Source organism: Miniopterus schreibersii, assembly GCF_964146895.1.
Source record: "Miniopterus schreibersii genome assembly, chromosome: 13".
Lineage (NCBI taxonomy): Eukaryota > Metazoa > Chordata > Mammalia > Chiroptera > Miniopteridae > Miniopterus > Miniopterus schreibersii.
This window is the reverse complement of record NC_138113.1, coordinates 11,679,786-11,696,195: the sequence shown is the minus strand read 5'-3', so window position 1 is coordinate 11,696,195 and position 16,410 is coordinate 11,679,786. Positions and strand designations below refer to the sequence as shown.

Sequence of the window (16,410 nt, the reverse complement as noted above, 5' to 3'; positions counted from 1 at the left end):
TCGATCACTCAAGAGCAGCTTTGTGAATTCAGTGGTGGTCTTGGGGACAGGGATGAGCTGGGTTCCTTCTGAGGTACTTTTTTCAATTCCCAGATTCCAAGCCTGTAGTGCAATTCATACAAAAGTATAAATGAGTCTGAGGTACTCTTAATCCTGATCCTTTTAATGGAGGCCTCTCCTTCACCAAAAATATATCTGCTGCAGTGGATGCTAATTTCAGGCACCGTGACTAAGTGAAATGAAGGATTCCAGACAATATAGGCATGGAGATCTTCCAGCTGTTCCTTAAATCGGTGGCTTCCAGACTTGGCTGATCTTCAGAGTAGTCTGGGAAGCACTATAGAAAGATTTTTGAACACTACTACAGAACTACCAAAGCTGACTCTTGGGTGAGCATGGTACCCAGAAATGGGTAGTTTTTAAAAAACTGTGTATATTTGGGCAAACTACTGAGGAGGGGAAGAGCAGAAACCCAAGGTGGAAAGAAGTCCTGATGAGAAATGATTCTAGGAATCAGTGCAAAAAGCCAACATGAAGAAGGGTCTCGCCTCCCATTTGCCAGGTTCTGGGACCTCAATCACAAGTTGAAACGGTTTTGTGACTGGCGTGGTCCCACACTGCAGACACACTGTCCTGCCTGCCTCTGCAGCCACACAAACCTGTCACACTGCCTCTGCTTCCAGCTGTCAGGGCCTTCCTGAGCCACAGTGATGATAAACCCAAGTACCCTGGCCCCTTTGAGCACCACCCCCTCTGAGCCCTTTCCTGTACCCTTTCCTGGTCTCCAGGCCATCTGATAACCCTGGGGAAGCTTATGGAGTGCCTTTTTATGTGCACCTAGACTTCCCAGCCCCTGCTTTGCCCCTGAAGAGGAAGACCCAACGTTCATTACTCTTGCCCTTAGGTACAATGACCTCATTCTGGATGGCCTAGAGCCTGGAAGTGCAGAACTATACCCAGGCCCAGGCCCAGGGCATCGAGAATCCCTAGGCAAGAGTACTCTGGGACCAGGAATGTATCAGGAAGCCAAAGATCAGGGTCCTCAGGGTCAGCACAGCTCAGAGGGCTGGGGCCATGGCTTGATCACATGCTCAACACACACAGTCATCCAGTCATCTGTGCCCCACTTGCCTTATTTCACTCTCTCAGAAGACAAGAGAAGCTTCAGAGCCCCAGGGGTGTGCACGCTGAACTGGATATTACAGGGGAAAGCGCACAGAAATAGAAATGCTGCAATAAGAATTAGAAACCAAAGTACCTGCCCTCAATACGTTAGCCAACATGTATTTACACTGAACAATGCACTTTTCCCATACAGTATCTTGTTTGCTAAGAGGACACTACTAATACCCTCCTATTTCAGATGATGAAATTGAAGCTCAGAAGTTGTCAGTTGCTGAAGATCACACATATCCAGGTTCTGACTCCAGATCTCATGCTCAGCCAAAGCATGAAAAAAAGTGAGGATTTTATTAGATGTTCAAACTGAATGAAGCAACTAACAAACTGGTGCAAATTAATAACCTTTCATTCACACAGTGTTGTAAGATTTGTAAAGATCGTCCCCCAGCATTGCCTCACTTGAGCCTCACTACAGCCCTGTGACGTTCTGGACTCTGATTTACAGGTGAGAAACCTGAGACTTAGATTAATCAGTTTCCCCAAGACCACATGAATTGAAAAGGTAAGTTGAAAAGGTACAAGACACATACATCGTTGCTCTTTAAATTTCCCCCTAAACACCCAGTGCTCTTAATAATCTCTATCGCAGGCTCTTCACATCCCGTGCACATAGGAGACCCTCCATAAATATTTGCTGAATAAATGAAAGAATGAATAAGAGGCTTTAAGGAGTAAATGTCACATGATGAACGGAGAAAGGACTTAAAAGCTGACGCAATCTACAAGTAGGAGACTGTTGACTTATCTCGGCCACGCAGGCCCCTCCCGCGCTGCTGGCTAATCCCACCCGGGGAGGGAGGGGACCCCCGCGCCCAGGACCCCCGCGCCCAGGACCCCGCGCGGGCGCCGCTTCCCCTGTCGCCCCAGCCGGCGGGCTCCTGGGACCGCGCGGAGGGATCTGAAGGATTGGGACCCGGGGAGCCGCCAATGGGAGGGTCGTGGGAGGAGCCCCGAGAAGGGGGTCGGCGCGGGAGGTGGGGGGGGAATGACGGCAGCAGGAACCCCTGCGGAGCCGAGCGGAGCCGAGCGGGGGCCGGTGCGTCCCGGCCGGGCTGCGGCGGAGCGCGCGGGGCCAGCGCTGCGGAAGGCGGCGGGCGGCTCGCCGGGACGGTCGCGCCCCGCTGCAGGCGCCCGAGGACACAGCCGCACAGCCTCCGCCGGGGGACCCAGGCCGCGGCCAGGCGGCGCCGGCACCGGCACCGGGCAGTGCTCGCCGAGCGACTACGCCGCGGGTCCGAGCTCGGGGCCCCAGCAGCCCCGCAACCCGCGCCCGCTACGCCTCCGCTCTCTGCCTGCAGCTCGGCCCCGTGCTACCCGCCTCGACGGGCCCGAGCCGGGATGGGGTAGGGGCAGCACCACCAACTCGGGCGATGGGTCGCCCCCTGGGCACCGAGCAGCCCCCCGAGGCCTAACTGATCGCGAGGACCGGCTGAGGTGGGTTTGGGCCGGGCACAGCCGTGCACTGGGGGCTCCTGGGTGATGCGGGGACGGGAGGGCGTGGGAAAAGGGGGCGCTCTGGTGCTGCTGTGGGCTGTGGGGAGTCCGGGAGAGTTGCTGCCCCCACTTGCGTTCTGGACAGTCCTTGACAGCCCCCCCCCCCCAACTCCTGGCATCTCCAGGAGCGCCGCCTGGATGTCAAGCGGATGCCCCAGTGCCTCCTAGCGGACTCAGTGGGGACCATGGCTTCCCTGATGCCCCTCTCCCCTTACCTAAGTCCCACGGTCCTCCTGCTGGTCAGTTGTGACCTGGGCTTTGTGCGAGCAGGTGAGTAAAGGAGATGGGGTGGGGATTAACCAGAGCTAGTCTGTGGATGGAACCTGTTAACCTGTGACCGTACCCACACTCACAGACCGGCCTCCATCTCCTGTGAATGTGACAGTCACTCACCTAAGAGCCAACTCGGCCACTGTGTCCTGGGACGTCCCAGAAGGCAACATCGTCATTGGCTACTCCATTTCCCAGCAAGTATGAATCGCCCTTCTGCCCCCCTAATCTGTGTCCTTGGATCTCTGAATATTCCTTTGATAACCTCCCCCCCAAGCTCCCTCCCAGCGGGGGGAGAATGTGGGAGCTGGTGTTTCCTGGCTCAAGCTGCCCTTTTCACCCTACTTCCTTGGCTTGGATGTTCAAGAGTGCTGGCTTGAGCCTGTAGCCTGGGACTGGGGTGAGGCTGCCCTTCTCTCCGTCATTGTCTCCCTGAAGCGACAGAATGGCCCTGGACAGCGTGTGATCCGGGAGGTGAACACCACCACCCGAGCCTGTGCCCTCTGGGGCCTGGCTGAAGACAGCGACTACACGGTGCAGGTCAGGAGCATTGGCCTTCGGGGAGAGAGCCCCCCAGGGCCCCGGGTGCACTTTCGAACTCTCAAGGGTTCTGACCGGCTACCTTCAAACAGCTCGAGCCCAGGTAAGGGTCTCAGTTATTCCCCACTCCCTAAAGCTTTGCATTCTCTGGCTTTTTATCTGGACTTTAGCCTCTTGTTTACTTCTCCAAAGCAAGTGACAGTCTAGCTTAGATGAATAGAAGGATGATTTAATTCGTTGTTACTGCCAGGAAAGGAAGGAAAGCATGTTGGCAGGCGATTGAGTATAGACAGGCTGGTAATGAATCTTTTGGAGGAAGGGCTTTTCAGCTTCCTTCTACCCAACCTCAGTTCACAGCCGCTGCAGCCTGCATGAGCAAGTACCTGACCTGTGGCCCTTCTGCTTTTTGACTTCTGACCACCTGTCCATCAACAGCTTCCCAGAGAGGGGCTACCAGGGTCAACGCTGGGATAGGTCTACCCTGACTCTGATCCCCAGCATCTCCATCCTTAACTGTCTGCATAGTCATAGCTCTCTAGCTAGTCCCCACACCTGGAGTCTGTCTCCTTCCTTCTCAGGTGACATCACAGTGGAGGGTCTGGATGGAGAGCGACCACTGCAGACAGGGGAAGTGGTCATCATTGTGGTGGTGTTGCTCATGTGGGCTGGTGAGTAAGCAGCTGGACAGGGGACCAGTGATTGAGGGAATAGGGCTCAGTGAAGGTGGGAGGTGGTGAAGGTTGTTGGGAGAAAAGGGGGTGACAGAAATGGAGTGGGAAGATGCTTAGTTGAGAGGAATTAGCAGAAATTTGAAGCGAGGGAGAGGAGGCTGTGGGGAGCCCAGAGAGAAAGATTTAAGAGGGTGGTACTTGTGCATGGGCACTAGGAATTCAAGGATGTTCTTCTCAGATTCTCTATCTGACTGCGGGTATCACTGCCCTTTGAGGCTGTGAGTGGGGAGGCTGGGATCAAGGCTCAGACTGTTTTGTTGTGTTTCAGCTGTAATCGGGCTGTTCTGCCGTCAGTATGATATCATCAAGGACAATGACTCCAACAACAACCCCAAGGAGAAGGGGAAGGGGCCAGAGCAGAGTCCTCAGGGAAGGCCGGTGGGGACAAGACAGGTGATGTGGGGCCAACGAGGGAGGGAAGGGTGATTTTACTTCTAGGAGCAGCCAGGGAAAAGGGAGAAAGCCACGGAAGGGCAGGAAAAGGGAGAATGGAAATTTGGGATGGAGGAGGTACTGCCTTCCTGAAATTAGAGACTCAAGCCATTTTCATTCACAGAAAAAGTCACCGTCCATCAACACCATAGACGTATGAGTGAAGAACCGGAACCAGAAGAGAGATGCACTAACAACCTGGGGATGGGGATGGGGTCAGGGAGAGCCTAAGATGGTGATCTGCCCAAGACTGAAGGATCCCACAGTCTCCCAGAAGATAATGACACTCCCACAATCTCAGGCCTGGTACCCATCCTCTTTCCACTGTGAACAGGGCCAGAAGGTAGGTCTGTGAGGGTCTGTGTCCCTGCACCTGGGGAGTGGGTATCAGATGGGATATGTCTTTCCATCCCCCAGGTCCAGGGGAAAATCACTTGTTCAACCCTATCCCATTAGGTCCCAAATGGAGTCCCCATTTCACCTGTATCAGGACTCAGCATCCCCAGCTGCCCCCACATCTTGCCTCCAGGTCTCAGAGAGGGGTTTCTGTGGGTACTCCCCCTCTCCCAGCAAATAAAAAATGACAGACACTGCACTGCACTACTCCAATGTCTTCCATGGAGCCTCAGGTGCTCCCCCTCTCACTTGGCAGCGCCCCCAGCTGCTGGTGATCTCACTCCTCGGACATTTTTCCAATAAAGGTTCTTGGACAAACTGGAGCTGACTGTAAAGTATGCTGAAGACTTTTCCCCGCCTTCTGTCCTCTGACTACAAGGGCCCCTCACACCACCACCAACTTGACAGGAGCAAACTCTCATTTTAAGGTGTTTGCTTTGATTCTCCAGCCTGGACTGGGTGGAGAGGGGCCAGAAAAGGGTAAAGAAAACTAGAGCCCTAGTTCCTTTTGCTTTGTTGGGTGAGAAAGGGGAGAAAGGATATAAATTCTTCCTGCACCAGTGGAAATGAAGGTTATGTCACATAAGAAGGTCAATAGCCTTTTTAACTTCACATCAGCAGCCCAGCTCCTCACCCTTTATTCCTTTGAATCCTCCATCAACCCTGAGCTAATTTTCAGAAAAGGAGTGAACAGAGAGTCTTGGAAAAAACGAAAGAACAGCTACACTAATGGATCCGTTGGTGCCACACGCTCCTCCTGTGTGTTCCTGTTCCTATTCTTCCCAGCCCTTGCTTTCCCTTTTGTCTCTGTTTCTGTCCATTCTGTCAAGGTCAATAATAATTGTAAAGCATAAATGACTTTATGTTCACTTCCTGCCACCATATCCAGAGGAGGATTCTGGAAATAAAACTGAAGTATTCAAACTCCCCCGTCAAAAGAATTATAATTTAGGCTCTGGGGCCTATTTGTTTCCTGTGAAAACAGGGGCAGTCCTCTACTCCTTCCTGAGTTCCAATTGGTTTGTGCCAGTGAAATACCAATTGACATTTGCAACCACAGTGGGGTAAAGGCTTCGGAACCCAGAATCTGTCTGGACATCATATGCTACACTTTCTGGAGGGTTACAGGTCTTCTCAACCTCAGATATTTCCAGAGAAGGCTTATGACTAACTCTGCTTTTCTGAATCTTGATCTCTCTGGTATGTTACAAGAAATTAAAGCAAGAATTCTGAAAGAGACCCTGACCCAAACAAAGCTCAGTAAGTCAATATCTTTTCTACTTAACCAAGCTCTAACCCCAGGTATCACAAGACAATCTTAACTTACAGATGAGCCAGTTTCTGATTTGCTCTCCACCCTGAACCATGAAAGTATCCTGATCTAATTAGCAGTCTTTAATCCACCATTACCCAATTTGGAAGCAGATTACCTGACCTCTCCCTGGCCACTGGTTCCAAAACACTCTTCTCTCAGACTGAGCACGTCATTTCTTGGGATGGGAGTGTCACAGGGTATAGTGTCATGGAGATAGGGAAGTAGGAGTTGAGAAGGAATATAAAGGGTGTTCAAATGGGCCAGCTCTGGGTTGAATCCCAGTTCCATCCTTAACTGACTGTTAGCTTGGGCTAAGGACCCCTCTAATCCTGAGTCTCCTGTTAAGTAAAATGGGACTAATAATACTGTCCCCCTTCAAAATGTGGCTTTGAGCTTAAATTGAGATAATGCATGTGCAACACTTTGCACAGTAAACCTGGCAGACGCATACTGAGTATTCCCTGTTAGCTATCATTATTAGCCTGTGATCCCGGGCAAGTCCTAAAACTCATTTCGGTTCAATTCCGTCAACTGGAAAAGGTCTAGAATAGCAATTGCCCTGCTTTCCTTCAAGGCTGCGAGAATTAAAAGAATGCACTCAGCCACGCTTACGTAATCAAAGCTGGAAAGACCTCGATTGCATAGCCCCCGGGTTTGCAGCGGGCTGCGAGCTGGGCTCGCTCTGGAGTTTGCAGGCGGCCGCGGGGTTAGTCAGGGAGAGGATTCCTCAGGTCCTGCCCTGGCCCCGCTCTCCGTCTCACTGCGCCTGCGCACGTCCCGGTCGCTCCGCCGCGAGCCTACGTGGCGACCTTGCGACTGGCGCAGCGCTCCGGCCGCGCCTGCGTCAGCCGCGCATCTGCGGCTGCGTGACGGGTTGTCCAGGTAACCGCGGGAGTTGTCGCCGTCGGGTGGCATCTGAGAGACAGGTGTTCGTCATGCAGCTGAAGCACCTGAGAACCCTGCTGAGCCCCCAGGTGAGGAGTTGCGCGCCTCGTCCCTCCCCCCGCCCGCCCTCACGTGCCGAGGGAAGTGGGGACTGAAGTGGAATCGTGTCGAGCGCCTACTGTGTGCAGGAGACTGGAGGCCATAGCGGTGATCGGGTCTCTGCGGCGTCAGTAGCGCCCAGCAGGCGAGATGGATCGCTACCCACCGCAGCTTTCATTGCGTTTCATTTAGCGGCAGGTCCGTACCAGGCCCCGTGCTGGGGCTCGGAGGGATCCAGAACCAGCTGCTCTTTATTGCTCCTGCCTCCGAAAGGCTCGTACTGGAGGGAGAGGAGCGCGTGTAAAGACGAACGGAGACCTACACCGAACTCGAGAAGCGCTCTCAGCGCGAGCCCCAAAGAGGGGGTGCAGACGACGCCCCCGTTCGTTCCGATGGTGAAGACCTCTGATTGACAGGAGGCTGGGTACCGGGGCAGGAACCCTGAGCCATGGTGCAGAAAGGCTGGGTTTTGGAGTCAGGAAACCAGAATTCAAGTCCTAGCGGCACCGCTGCTTTAAGCAGACCTCATAGCTCAGACTTCATCCCTTTATCACACAGACTCTGTCAGCACTCGCTCTAATAGCAGCAGTGAATAGGGGATCTGGGAAGAGTTAAAGGAGGTCGTATACACAAAAGAACATGATAAACTGAAAAAAAGTGTAAAAATCGGATAGACAAGAGAGGACATTCAAAATGCAAAACAAAATGGTACAAAACTAGTAAGAATAATGTCTGTCAGAGCTGAATGTTGTAAGAGTAAAGAAGTTAGGATTGTGGTTTATGAGGTCAGACATACGTGGATGTAAATCTTGGTCCTGTCTCTTACAAATTGTATATGTAAGCTTGAGCAAATTACTTAACCTTTCCATGCCTCAGTTTCCCCACCTGTGAAAGATGCATAATAATGGCATCTACCTCAGTGTTATGAGGTAGAACAAGATAAGGAATATCAAGCACTTATCAAAATGCCTAGTCTATGGTAAGCACCTGTTAAAGGTTAGCTATTATTTTTCTATTTCCTACCTCATTTAACCCTCACAACAGCCCTGTGAAGTACATATTGCAGAGAAAGGAGAATTGATTGATTGTGGGAATCAGGAAGGCTTAACAGAGGATATGGCATTAGGAGAATAGAAGGAAATTAGAATAAAAGATAGATGTGTCCATTGCTTAGTAAACTTTCCCCTGAGCCTGCAATTTAAAATTTTCTTTACCCTAATGGAATAATTGGAAGTGAAATCTTCCTTCAGTCTTTCAAAATAAGATGATGTCATGATGCAGGAAAGGGCTGAATGCCCAGGATTGGAAAAAATGATGAAGGAAGATGATCAGCAATGATTGTTAAGGAGCCCGCAGCCCTTCTGATATAATTTAATTAAGATCTGGAGGGTAAGACTGGTGGTGATGGGACTACTTTCTGACTCTGGAGTGAGGATTTTGACTTTTTCAAAAAGCCTTTTTAAACCTCTGACTTTGGAGGTAACCGGGTTAGGAGTGAAAAGTAACTGTTTTAAGCCAGCACTCTAGAGCCCAAGTAATTAATCAAACAATTGAAGCAGACACTAAATTTTTTTATTCCAAGGAGGGAAATCCCTAGTGCAGAACCACAGAGGACCAGGAGGGACAGACGTGGCAAGAATAATTCACTGGGAGATGATGCCTTCTAACTTAGACTTCTGTGAAGTGGACAGTTAAGGGGGAAAAACAAAAACAAGATGGCATTGTTCATCCTAAGTCTCAACTCTGATTACTTTACTCCCTATTCCAGAACTTTTACTGTCTCTCTCTTTCCTACCAAATAAACCCAAAGTCCTAGTTTCGAAGATCCTTCTTGAACTTGCCTCAGTCTGTTTTTCCTACCTTATCTCCTCTATTCTGCTATTTACAAGACAGTTTTGGCTAAATTAAATTACTGTTCCTTGATCCTACTTGCCTTTGCTCATGCCATTCCTTCTACCTAAGGTAATTTCCCCACTCAGCTGCATTCACTCCTCAAAGCTTATGTTGATCATATAAACATAAGTTATCTCAGGCTTCTACAAACTATTATAGTGCTTTATACATACTTCGCTTATGGGAATTTTCCCCTTTTTTGCACCATCTTAGTAGGTCAGGGGCAGGGACAGAGTGCCTTTCTCAGTGAGGTACTCAAAAAATGTTAATTGAATAAAAGGCTAAAGACCAAAACTTAGATCAATTGAATTTATCTTAGTAGCAGACCTGGGGTATGAGGAGACAAGGTTATTGCAGGGACACATTGGTACAGTTGACTAAGTATGTCACCTCTTAGTACATTTGCATTATGGGTTTCTAGAAGCACCTTATTCTCACAGTCTAGGGTTTTATGGCCTTGGAGACCAGATGGATCATGGGCATCCCTTTGTTTTAGGAAAATTGACAAAAGTCACACTAGAAGTAATGAAACTAGAAATGCTTTTGGCATTCTAGACTAGCACTTGAATTTATTTGTTTATTTTTAATATGTTTTTATTGATTTTAGGGAGAAGGAGAGAGAGAGAGAGAAAGAGAGAGAGAGAGAAACATCAATTGGTTGCCTCCCTTAAGCACCCTGATCCGGGACCAAACCCACAACCCAGGCATGTGCCCTGACCTGGAATCGAACTGACAACCTTTCAGTTCATGGAACAATGCTTAACCAACTGAGCCACACCAGCCAGGATGCACTTGGATTTATTTTTGCCCTCTTTGCCTCTGCAGGATGGAGCTGCAAAGGTGACCTGCATGGCTTGGTCCCAGAACAATGCCAAATTTGCTGTCTGCACAGTGGACCGAGTGGTATTGCTATATGATGAACATGGGGAGCGGAGAGATAAATTCTCCACTAAACCAGCTGACATGAAGGTGAAGAGTGTACCTTAACCTGTTGATGGAGCCTTAGGAACCTGAAAAACTTTCTAACGCACTTCTTAGCCACAGGCATAGGAAGTGGCCTGCTCCCCCATTTCTCAGACTAAATCCCTCAAGCTCATTACAGTCACACATGCACCTTTTCTTTTTTCTTTCACATATTCTCATTACTTTTTACTTCTTTTTTTAACTCTTAGTATGGCAGAAAGAGCTATATGGTGAAGGGCATGGCTTTTTCTCCTGATTCCACTAAAATTGCCATAGGACAGACTGACAACATCATCTATGTATACAAGATTGGAGAAGATTGGTAAGGGTAGAGATTGGGAGAAGGGGGTGTCCTGGAAAAGAAGGGGAAGGCAGGAGGAAATGCCCCACTGGGGAGGGAGAATCGAGAGGATGGGGAGCCAAGCTGGGGCACAGAAGGCAGAGTCTGTTTTTGCTTCCCTGCCTTTGCCTGCCCCATGTGTTCTGTGACCCTGTCCCTGGAGGAATCAGTCTAAGTCAACAAGGAGGCCCTGTGAGATCCTGGGGAGCCCCGGGCGATGTAGCCTCTTTGTTATTGTTCCAAAGCTACTCAGGCTCCCCTCTTATGCCTCCTTTCAGGGCACCTATGGAGTGGTAGGAACACATCTGCTTTTTTTCCCCTTCCCCTAGCATTATTTGTGTCAATTTATCAATGAAAATGGTTTTTAATATGCTTTTCCTCCTTTTATTTGGCAGGGGTGACAAGAAAGTCATCTGTAACAAGTTCATCCAGACGGTAAAGTTCAGACCAGTCCCTGGGAGATTAGGGTGAACAAACATGCATCAATATACCTGCTTATAAATACAACCAGAGTTGCATTTTTTAACATCTGTATCTGACTTTTCCTCCTGCAAGGATGGTGCTCCCTGGCTGCTCATCCTCATCTGCTTCTGTCCTTAGAGCCCAGTTGTATCCCCGCCTCTCCCTCCCTGAAGGCGATTGGGGTGGTGGCATTTGAGGCAAGGTGTCCGGGTAGTTCAGATTTATGTTCTTATAAATGTGCTAACTCACTTAGAAGTGACATCCCTTTTCCTTCTTTCTGTCTTACAGAGTGCTGTGACTTGTCTGCAGTGGCCAGTGGAGTACATCATTGTTTTTGGACTGGCCGAAGGGAAGGTAAAGGAGGGAAAAGCTAGTGGGTGGGGATAATTGTTCTGGAGAAAGAAATATGGTTAATCTCCCTTAGGGTTGAGTTGTGTACTGAGGAACCATACAGAGGGACCAGTTTTGTTTTTTTCTTTTTCTTTCCTTAGGAACCAGGGTGAAATTGAAAGTACCCTAATCAGACTTGTGTCCATTCTCCCATTTTCAGGTTCGTTTAGCAAACACTAAAACTAATAAGTCTTCTACCATCTATGGGACAGATTCTTACGTGGTGTCACTGACGACAAAGTGAGTAAGGAGAATGGTGTCCCAAGAGTTTGGAAATGGTAGGAAAAAGCTTTGGGGAAGTCTGCACTGGGAGACCACAGTATGAAAGATGGGGAAGACTGGGAGCAGGCACCACGGGCAGGGTAGTGTTTGACAGAGAAAGGGGACTTCCTTGGTGAGACAGAACACCCTAATCTTTTTCTGTATTTCTCCTTTCCTTCTTTTCTCCCCTTTTCAGTTGCTCTGGGAAAGGAATTCTCTCTGGTCATGCTGATGGCACTATTGTTCGGTATTTCTTTGACGATGAAGGGTCTGGAGAGTCACAGGTATGAATAAAGGATGCTCCAGGATATGGGGTAAGGCTGTCCCAAGAGCCCTCCTAGAGGAGGCTGGACATTAAGGAATTTTGGTTGAGGTTCTGGGGAAGGAGGCTAGAGGAGTGAGACCTCAGAGAGGAGACAGTTGGATGTGGCCAGAGAGAGGATTTGTGTTTAGGAGGCCAGAACTTAATATTTATGGGAAATGGTGAATCAGGTGGAAGGGACTTAGAGGCAAAGAAAAATAAAGACTCTGAGAGTAATGAAAAGTGAAAATTACTCTCATTATATAAAAAATATATTATGTACATAAACTTATAGAAGAAAGACTCATTTACTCTCTAGAGGAAAAAGATGTAGGATAAAAGGAATGTTCATGTTTTACTCTAGTTGTCTTTGGTTTGAATCATTTACATTAAGAACTACTTGTGTAATACTTAATTAAATGTATCCATCCTAAAAATAAAACATAAAAAAGGAACCATAGCTCCCTGTGGTTGGTTAGTGTGCAGGACATCTCCTTTTGGGGGACCTTATTAGGTACCTAGTAAACATCTCCAACACATAAGTATTTTGAGGTTTCTTCTTGAACACAAGGTCAGTAAGTGTGTATATATGTCATATGTGTGTGTGTGTGTGTGTGTGAGTATAAGACAGAAAGATAATATGTGAAGTCTTCAGGATTAGGATGTGCTGGGAGAAAGATTTCTGCAGAGTAAGATGATCAGAGTGAGTGTGCCCGGTGCTATTAAAGAGAAATTTCCAGGGTGGAGTCGTCAGAGTCAGCATGATTGGAACTCTCTTCTTCTCTTAGGGGAAGTTGGTTAACCATCCGTGCCCACCCTACGCCTTGGCTTGGGCTACCAACAGCATCGTGGCTGCAGGCTGCGATCGGAGGATTGTGGCCTATGGAAAGGAAGGCCATGTGCTACAAACTTTTGATTATAGCCGTGACCCTCAGGAGCGGGAGTTTACCACAGCTGCAGCAAGTCCTGGGGGCCAGTCTGTTGTGCTGGGGAGTTATGACAGGTGGGTCCCCTTTCCAGTGGCATCCTCTGCCTACTTGCCCTGTTTGCACTCTTTGCCTTAATCCATTTATTCTCAACCACAGTGGGAGACTGGATCAGAATCAAGTGTATGTTGAAAGAGATGCTCAGGTTTGATTAATGCACTTTCCTCTTCTGCTCCATCCTTTGGCACACTGGCACTTCCAAAATGCACATGCCCTGTTGCGCCTCCATGCCTCTCCCTGGGATTCCACAGTGGAATCCATCTCCATGTTCTTTGTGTTCCCATTGCCCCTTTTTAGACCACTGGCTTAGTGTTTATCACATTATGTTATACTTTAGAGTTTGTATCTATCTGGCTAAACTGAAGAGCCCTTGAGAGGAGGGCCTATTATTCATTGTTTTTATCTCCAGTGCCTAAGTTAGCATCTAATACATAATACATGCGCATCGTTTTGGTGAATGAGTCAATGAGTGAGTGATGGGACAGTAGATAAACAGCTAGTTTGGGTCCCTTCACTTTCCTGGGGTGCCTTTAACCCCAGCTTTATCAGTCTGCCTTTCTATCCCCTTCGAACTTGTATGTAACTCTTCCTGTTCCATTTTTTCCTTCTGTGATTCCTCTCTCATTTCTCTCTTTTTTTCTTTCCATATTTCTCTACTGCTAACAGCTGATTTTTCTCACCAGCCATAATCGCCTTTGTTTTCTCTACTCTCATCACTCTTAATCCATTTTACTTTGGACCTGGTTCCCCAACTTATTTCGTTTGAACCTTTTTGTCCCTCCCTACTAGTCTCCCTAGCTTGTCTGTTCTCTTTCATTTCCTTACCCCTCTAGTTTAGCAGGACCACTTTCCTTCAGATTCCAGCCCACCTTCACCCTTTTTCTCATCCTCCACTTCTTCATTCCATCCGCCACATCCTTTATTTCAGACTCCGGGTGCTCAACTGGAGCCCTCGGAGAAGCATCTGGGAAGAGGCGAAGCCCAAGGAGATTGTCAACTTATACACCGTCACAGCCTTGGCCTGGAAGCGGGATGGCTCACGACTCTGTGCGGTATGTTACTAGTTAGCCCCTTTCTGTGCTGGTGATGTTCTCCACACTGGGAAAGATCCTGCCTTGTCCTGGAGCACTCTCTCCTGATGCTAGAGAACCTCTTCCTCCCTTTTCACCCCAGCTGAGAAATCTGACATTACAGGCAGGAAAGAGAAATGTGTACTTTATTGGAGGCCAAAGGACAAGGAGTTGTATAGGTGGGGCTGATTTCTCCCTGACACCCCACCACTATGCCCTTGAGTCCTCAGTTGGCCACCTCTTTTCCTGCTGGTATTTCCCAAAACTACCCACTCTCCCCTAGATTCCAGAACCTAAGTTTTGGTGTCTCTAGATGCCTTCCCATGCCTGTGTGCCATGTGTTACCCTTTATGCTGTTGCTTTCCTCTCTAGGGCACGCTCTGTGGTGGAGTGGAACAATTTGACTGCTGCCTCCGAAGGAGCATCTATAAGAACAAGTTTGAGTTGACATACGTGGGACCTAGCCAGGTAAGCCACTGAAAGCCTCTGCCATGGCTCATTCATCCTTGGAATACTTCCCTGCCTTCTGGCCATAGCCACAGTGTCAAATTTAACCTCTGGCTGAGTTTTTCTGGGGAACAGAATGTGTCAGGGAAACTCTCTGGCAACTTTGCTGAAATAGTTCTTCCATTTTATTAAAAGAAAAGGTTTAGACACCAGGCCTTAGGGGTATGGAGACTGCCACTTAGATCTTCCCGGTTTAAAACTTCACTGCCTATCTGATGTCAACTGGTGAAGCTGATAAGTGGGATTACAAGGGTGAATTCTGTTGTTTTAAGGCCTCTGAACTCACCGTGTATGACATTGCAAGTTAGTTTCTTAGTTCCTGAGTCTGCTTTTCTCTAACTTTACCTTCCTTTTTTCTTTCATTTATTATTCACTGATTCCTTCATTCTTTCGTTGTCTCCAGAAACATTTACCCATTCTCAGTGTGTCAGCACCGTTAGTCATTGAGAATTCAAAGATAATCACCTGTAACACACTGTACCTTAATCGAGATCATTCCAGTAAAGGCACAGACATATCAAAAAATCATATAGTAACAGTAGTAAAAGTTAGAAAGGTTTTGACAAAGAGCTGTGGGCACATAGGGAGAGTGATTGGTTTTATCCAGTGGAACTTTCAGAATCATATATGTTATAAGCATCAAAAGAGATACTATATCAAAGCATTTCACAAATAGTAAAACACTAAGTAAATGTGATGTATTCTTATTACCAACAGTGTCCTGGGCCAGGTGAGGAAACAAGATATCAGCTTTATTTAGCACTGTGGAGGTGGGCAAAGGGCACAGCATGTTCGCCCTTCTTTGGGGTTGGGGAAGCCTAGACATCTCAGACTTGTCCCCTACCAAGGTGATTGTGAAGAACCTATCATCGGGGACCCGAGTGGTACTCAAGTCACACTATGGCTATGAGGTGGAAGAAGTGAAAATCCTGGGAAAGGAACGTTACCTGGTGGCCCACACGTCAGACACACTGCTGCTGGGGGACCTGAACACTAATCGCCTTAGTGAGGTAGGAACCAAAATGGGGGAGGGGAGGACAGGAAGGGGGCTTCTTGAGCTGCTACTTCTGGGAGCCAGGTTCCCTGGAGGAAGATCTCCACAGGAAGCACTGACATTCTGGTATTGGGGAATCTAGTTTCAGGGAATGAGGCTCAGGACGTTTCAAGTCCTGGGATACAAATCACACCGTTAGGCTGTTTTTATGCCACCTCTCAGAAACATAAGGCCTGCACAAAATCTGACATAGCACCTCTTCTGTGCAATGTCAGAGCCTCCCAGACAGGATTTCTCTGCCTCCCCCTTTTCATTTTTTCAGCATTGTCTTGGATAGTTATCAACATTTTCCCTATGTCTTCTCTTCCTTTTACAGGTAGCTTGGCAGGGATCTGGTGGCCATGAAAAGTATTTCTTCGAAAATGAAAATGTGAGTAGAGCCTATTCACCATCACCATCTTGAGAAGCCTCCTTCCAGCTCCTGTGTCAAAAGGATGGCAAGTGGCAGTAGGCTGAGGAGACAGCAGATAAGGAAGGTAGAGGGTGAAATAGGCAGAGGAACAGAATAGAGAGAAATGTAGGGAGTCTCTTTGAACTGACAGTGCACCTCCCTCTACTGTTTTTCTCTTTCTTCATGCAACCTTTCCACCATATAACAGTTCCATTCATCCCCAGGTGTGCATGATCTTCAATGCTGGAGAGCTGACCCTGGTGGAGTATGGGAGTAATGATACCCTGGGTTCTGTACGTACTGAATTCATGAACCCCCACCTCATCAGGTAACCCCCAAGGATCTCTAAAATTTGAAACTCAAAAGAATTCCCTTTTGACTTCTAACTCCTATGTCCTCAGATTAACCTTAAAACTTCATCCCATATGGTACTTGAGCTCTTGACAGA

General features: G+C 48.3%; 2 protein-coding genes across 3 annotated transcripts in view; both read left to right on the top strand.

Annotated features, from left to right (window-relative positions):
• The first annotated feature begins 2,262 nt into the window (after nucleotides 1-2,262).
• Nucleotides 2,263-5,972, top strand: FNDC4 (fibronectin type III domain containing 4). Its single transcript, XM_081156608.1, has 7 exons — nucleotides 2,263-2,616; nucleotides 2,802-2,946; nucleotides 3,032-3,147; nucleotides 3,385-3,589; nucleotides 4,065-4,154; nucleotides 4,486-4,610; nucleotides 4,774-5,972. Exons 2-7 carry the CDS (start codon nucleotides 2,826-2,828, stop codon nucleotides 4,807-4,809), a joined length of 693 nt encoding a protein of 230 aa, XP_081012734.1. The 5' UTR covers nucleotides 2,263-2,616; nucleotides 2,802-2,825; the 3' UTR covers nucleotides 4,810-5,972.
• Nucleotides 5,973-7,149: 1,177 nt separating this feature from the next.
• The window catches only part of IFT172 (intraflagellar transport 172), a 28,334-nt gene continuing 19,073 nt past the window's right edge, over nucleotides 7,150-16,410 (top strand). The window contains exons 1-13 of one of the 2 annotated variants that reach the window (XM_081156067.1): nucleotides 7,150-7,334; nucleotides 10,063-10,206; nucleotides 10,410-10,522; nucleotides 10,936-10,975; nucleotides 11,291-11,356; nucleotides 11,553-11,632; nucleotides 11,850-11,937; nucleotides 12,743-12,957; nucleotides 13,869-13,992; nucleotides 14,383-14,478; nucleotides 15,366-15,527; nucleotides 15,888-15,941; nucleotides 16,187-16,290. In XM_081156067.1, coding sequence (XP_081012193.1) covers nucleotides 7,296-7,334; nucleotides 10,063-10,206; nucleotides 10,410-10,522; nucleotides 10,936-10,975; nucleotides 11,291-11,356; nucleotides 11,553-11,632; nucleotides 11,850-11,937; nucleotides 12,743-12,957; nucleotides 13,869-13,992; nucleotides 14,383-14,478; nucleotides 15,366-15,527; nucleotides 15,888-15,941; nucleotides 16,187-16,290 — 1,325 coding nt within the window. In that variant the 5' untranslated portion in view covers nucleotides 7,150-7,295. The remainder of the gene's footprint in view (nucleotides 7,335-10,062; nucleotides 10,207-10,409; nucleotides 10,523-10,935; nucleotides 10,976-11,290; nucleotides 11,357-11,552; nucleotides 11,633-11,849; nucleotides 11,938-12,742; nucleotides 12,958-13,868; nucleotides 13,993-14,382; nucleotides 14,479-15,365; nucleotides 15,528-15,887; nucleotides 15,942-16,186; nucleotides 16,291-16,410) is intronic. The other variant, XR_014000127.1, reaches the window with a different exon arrangement.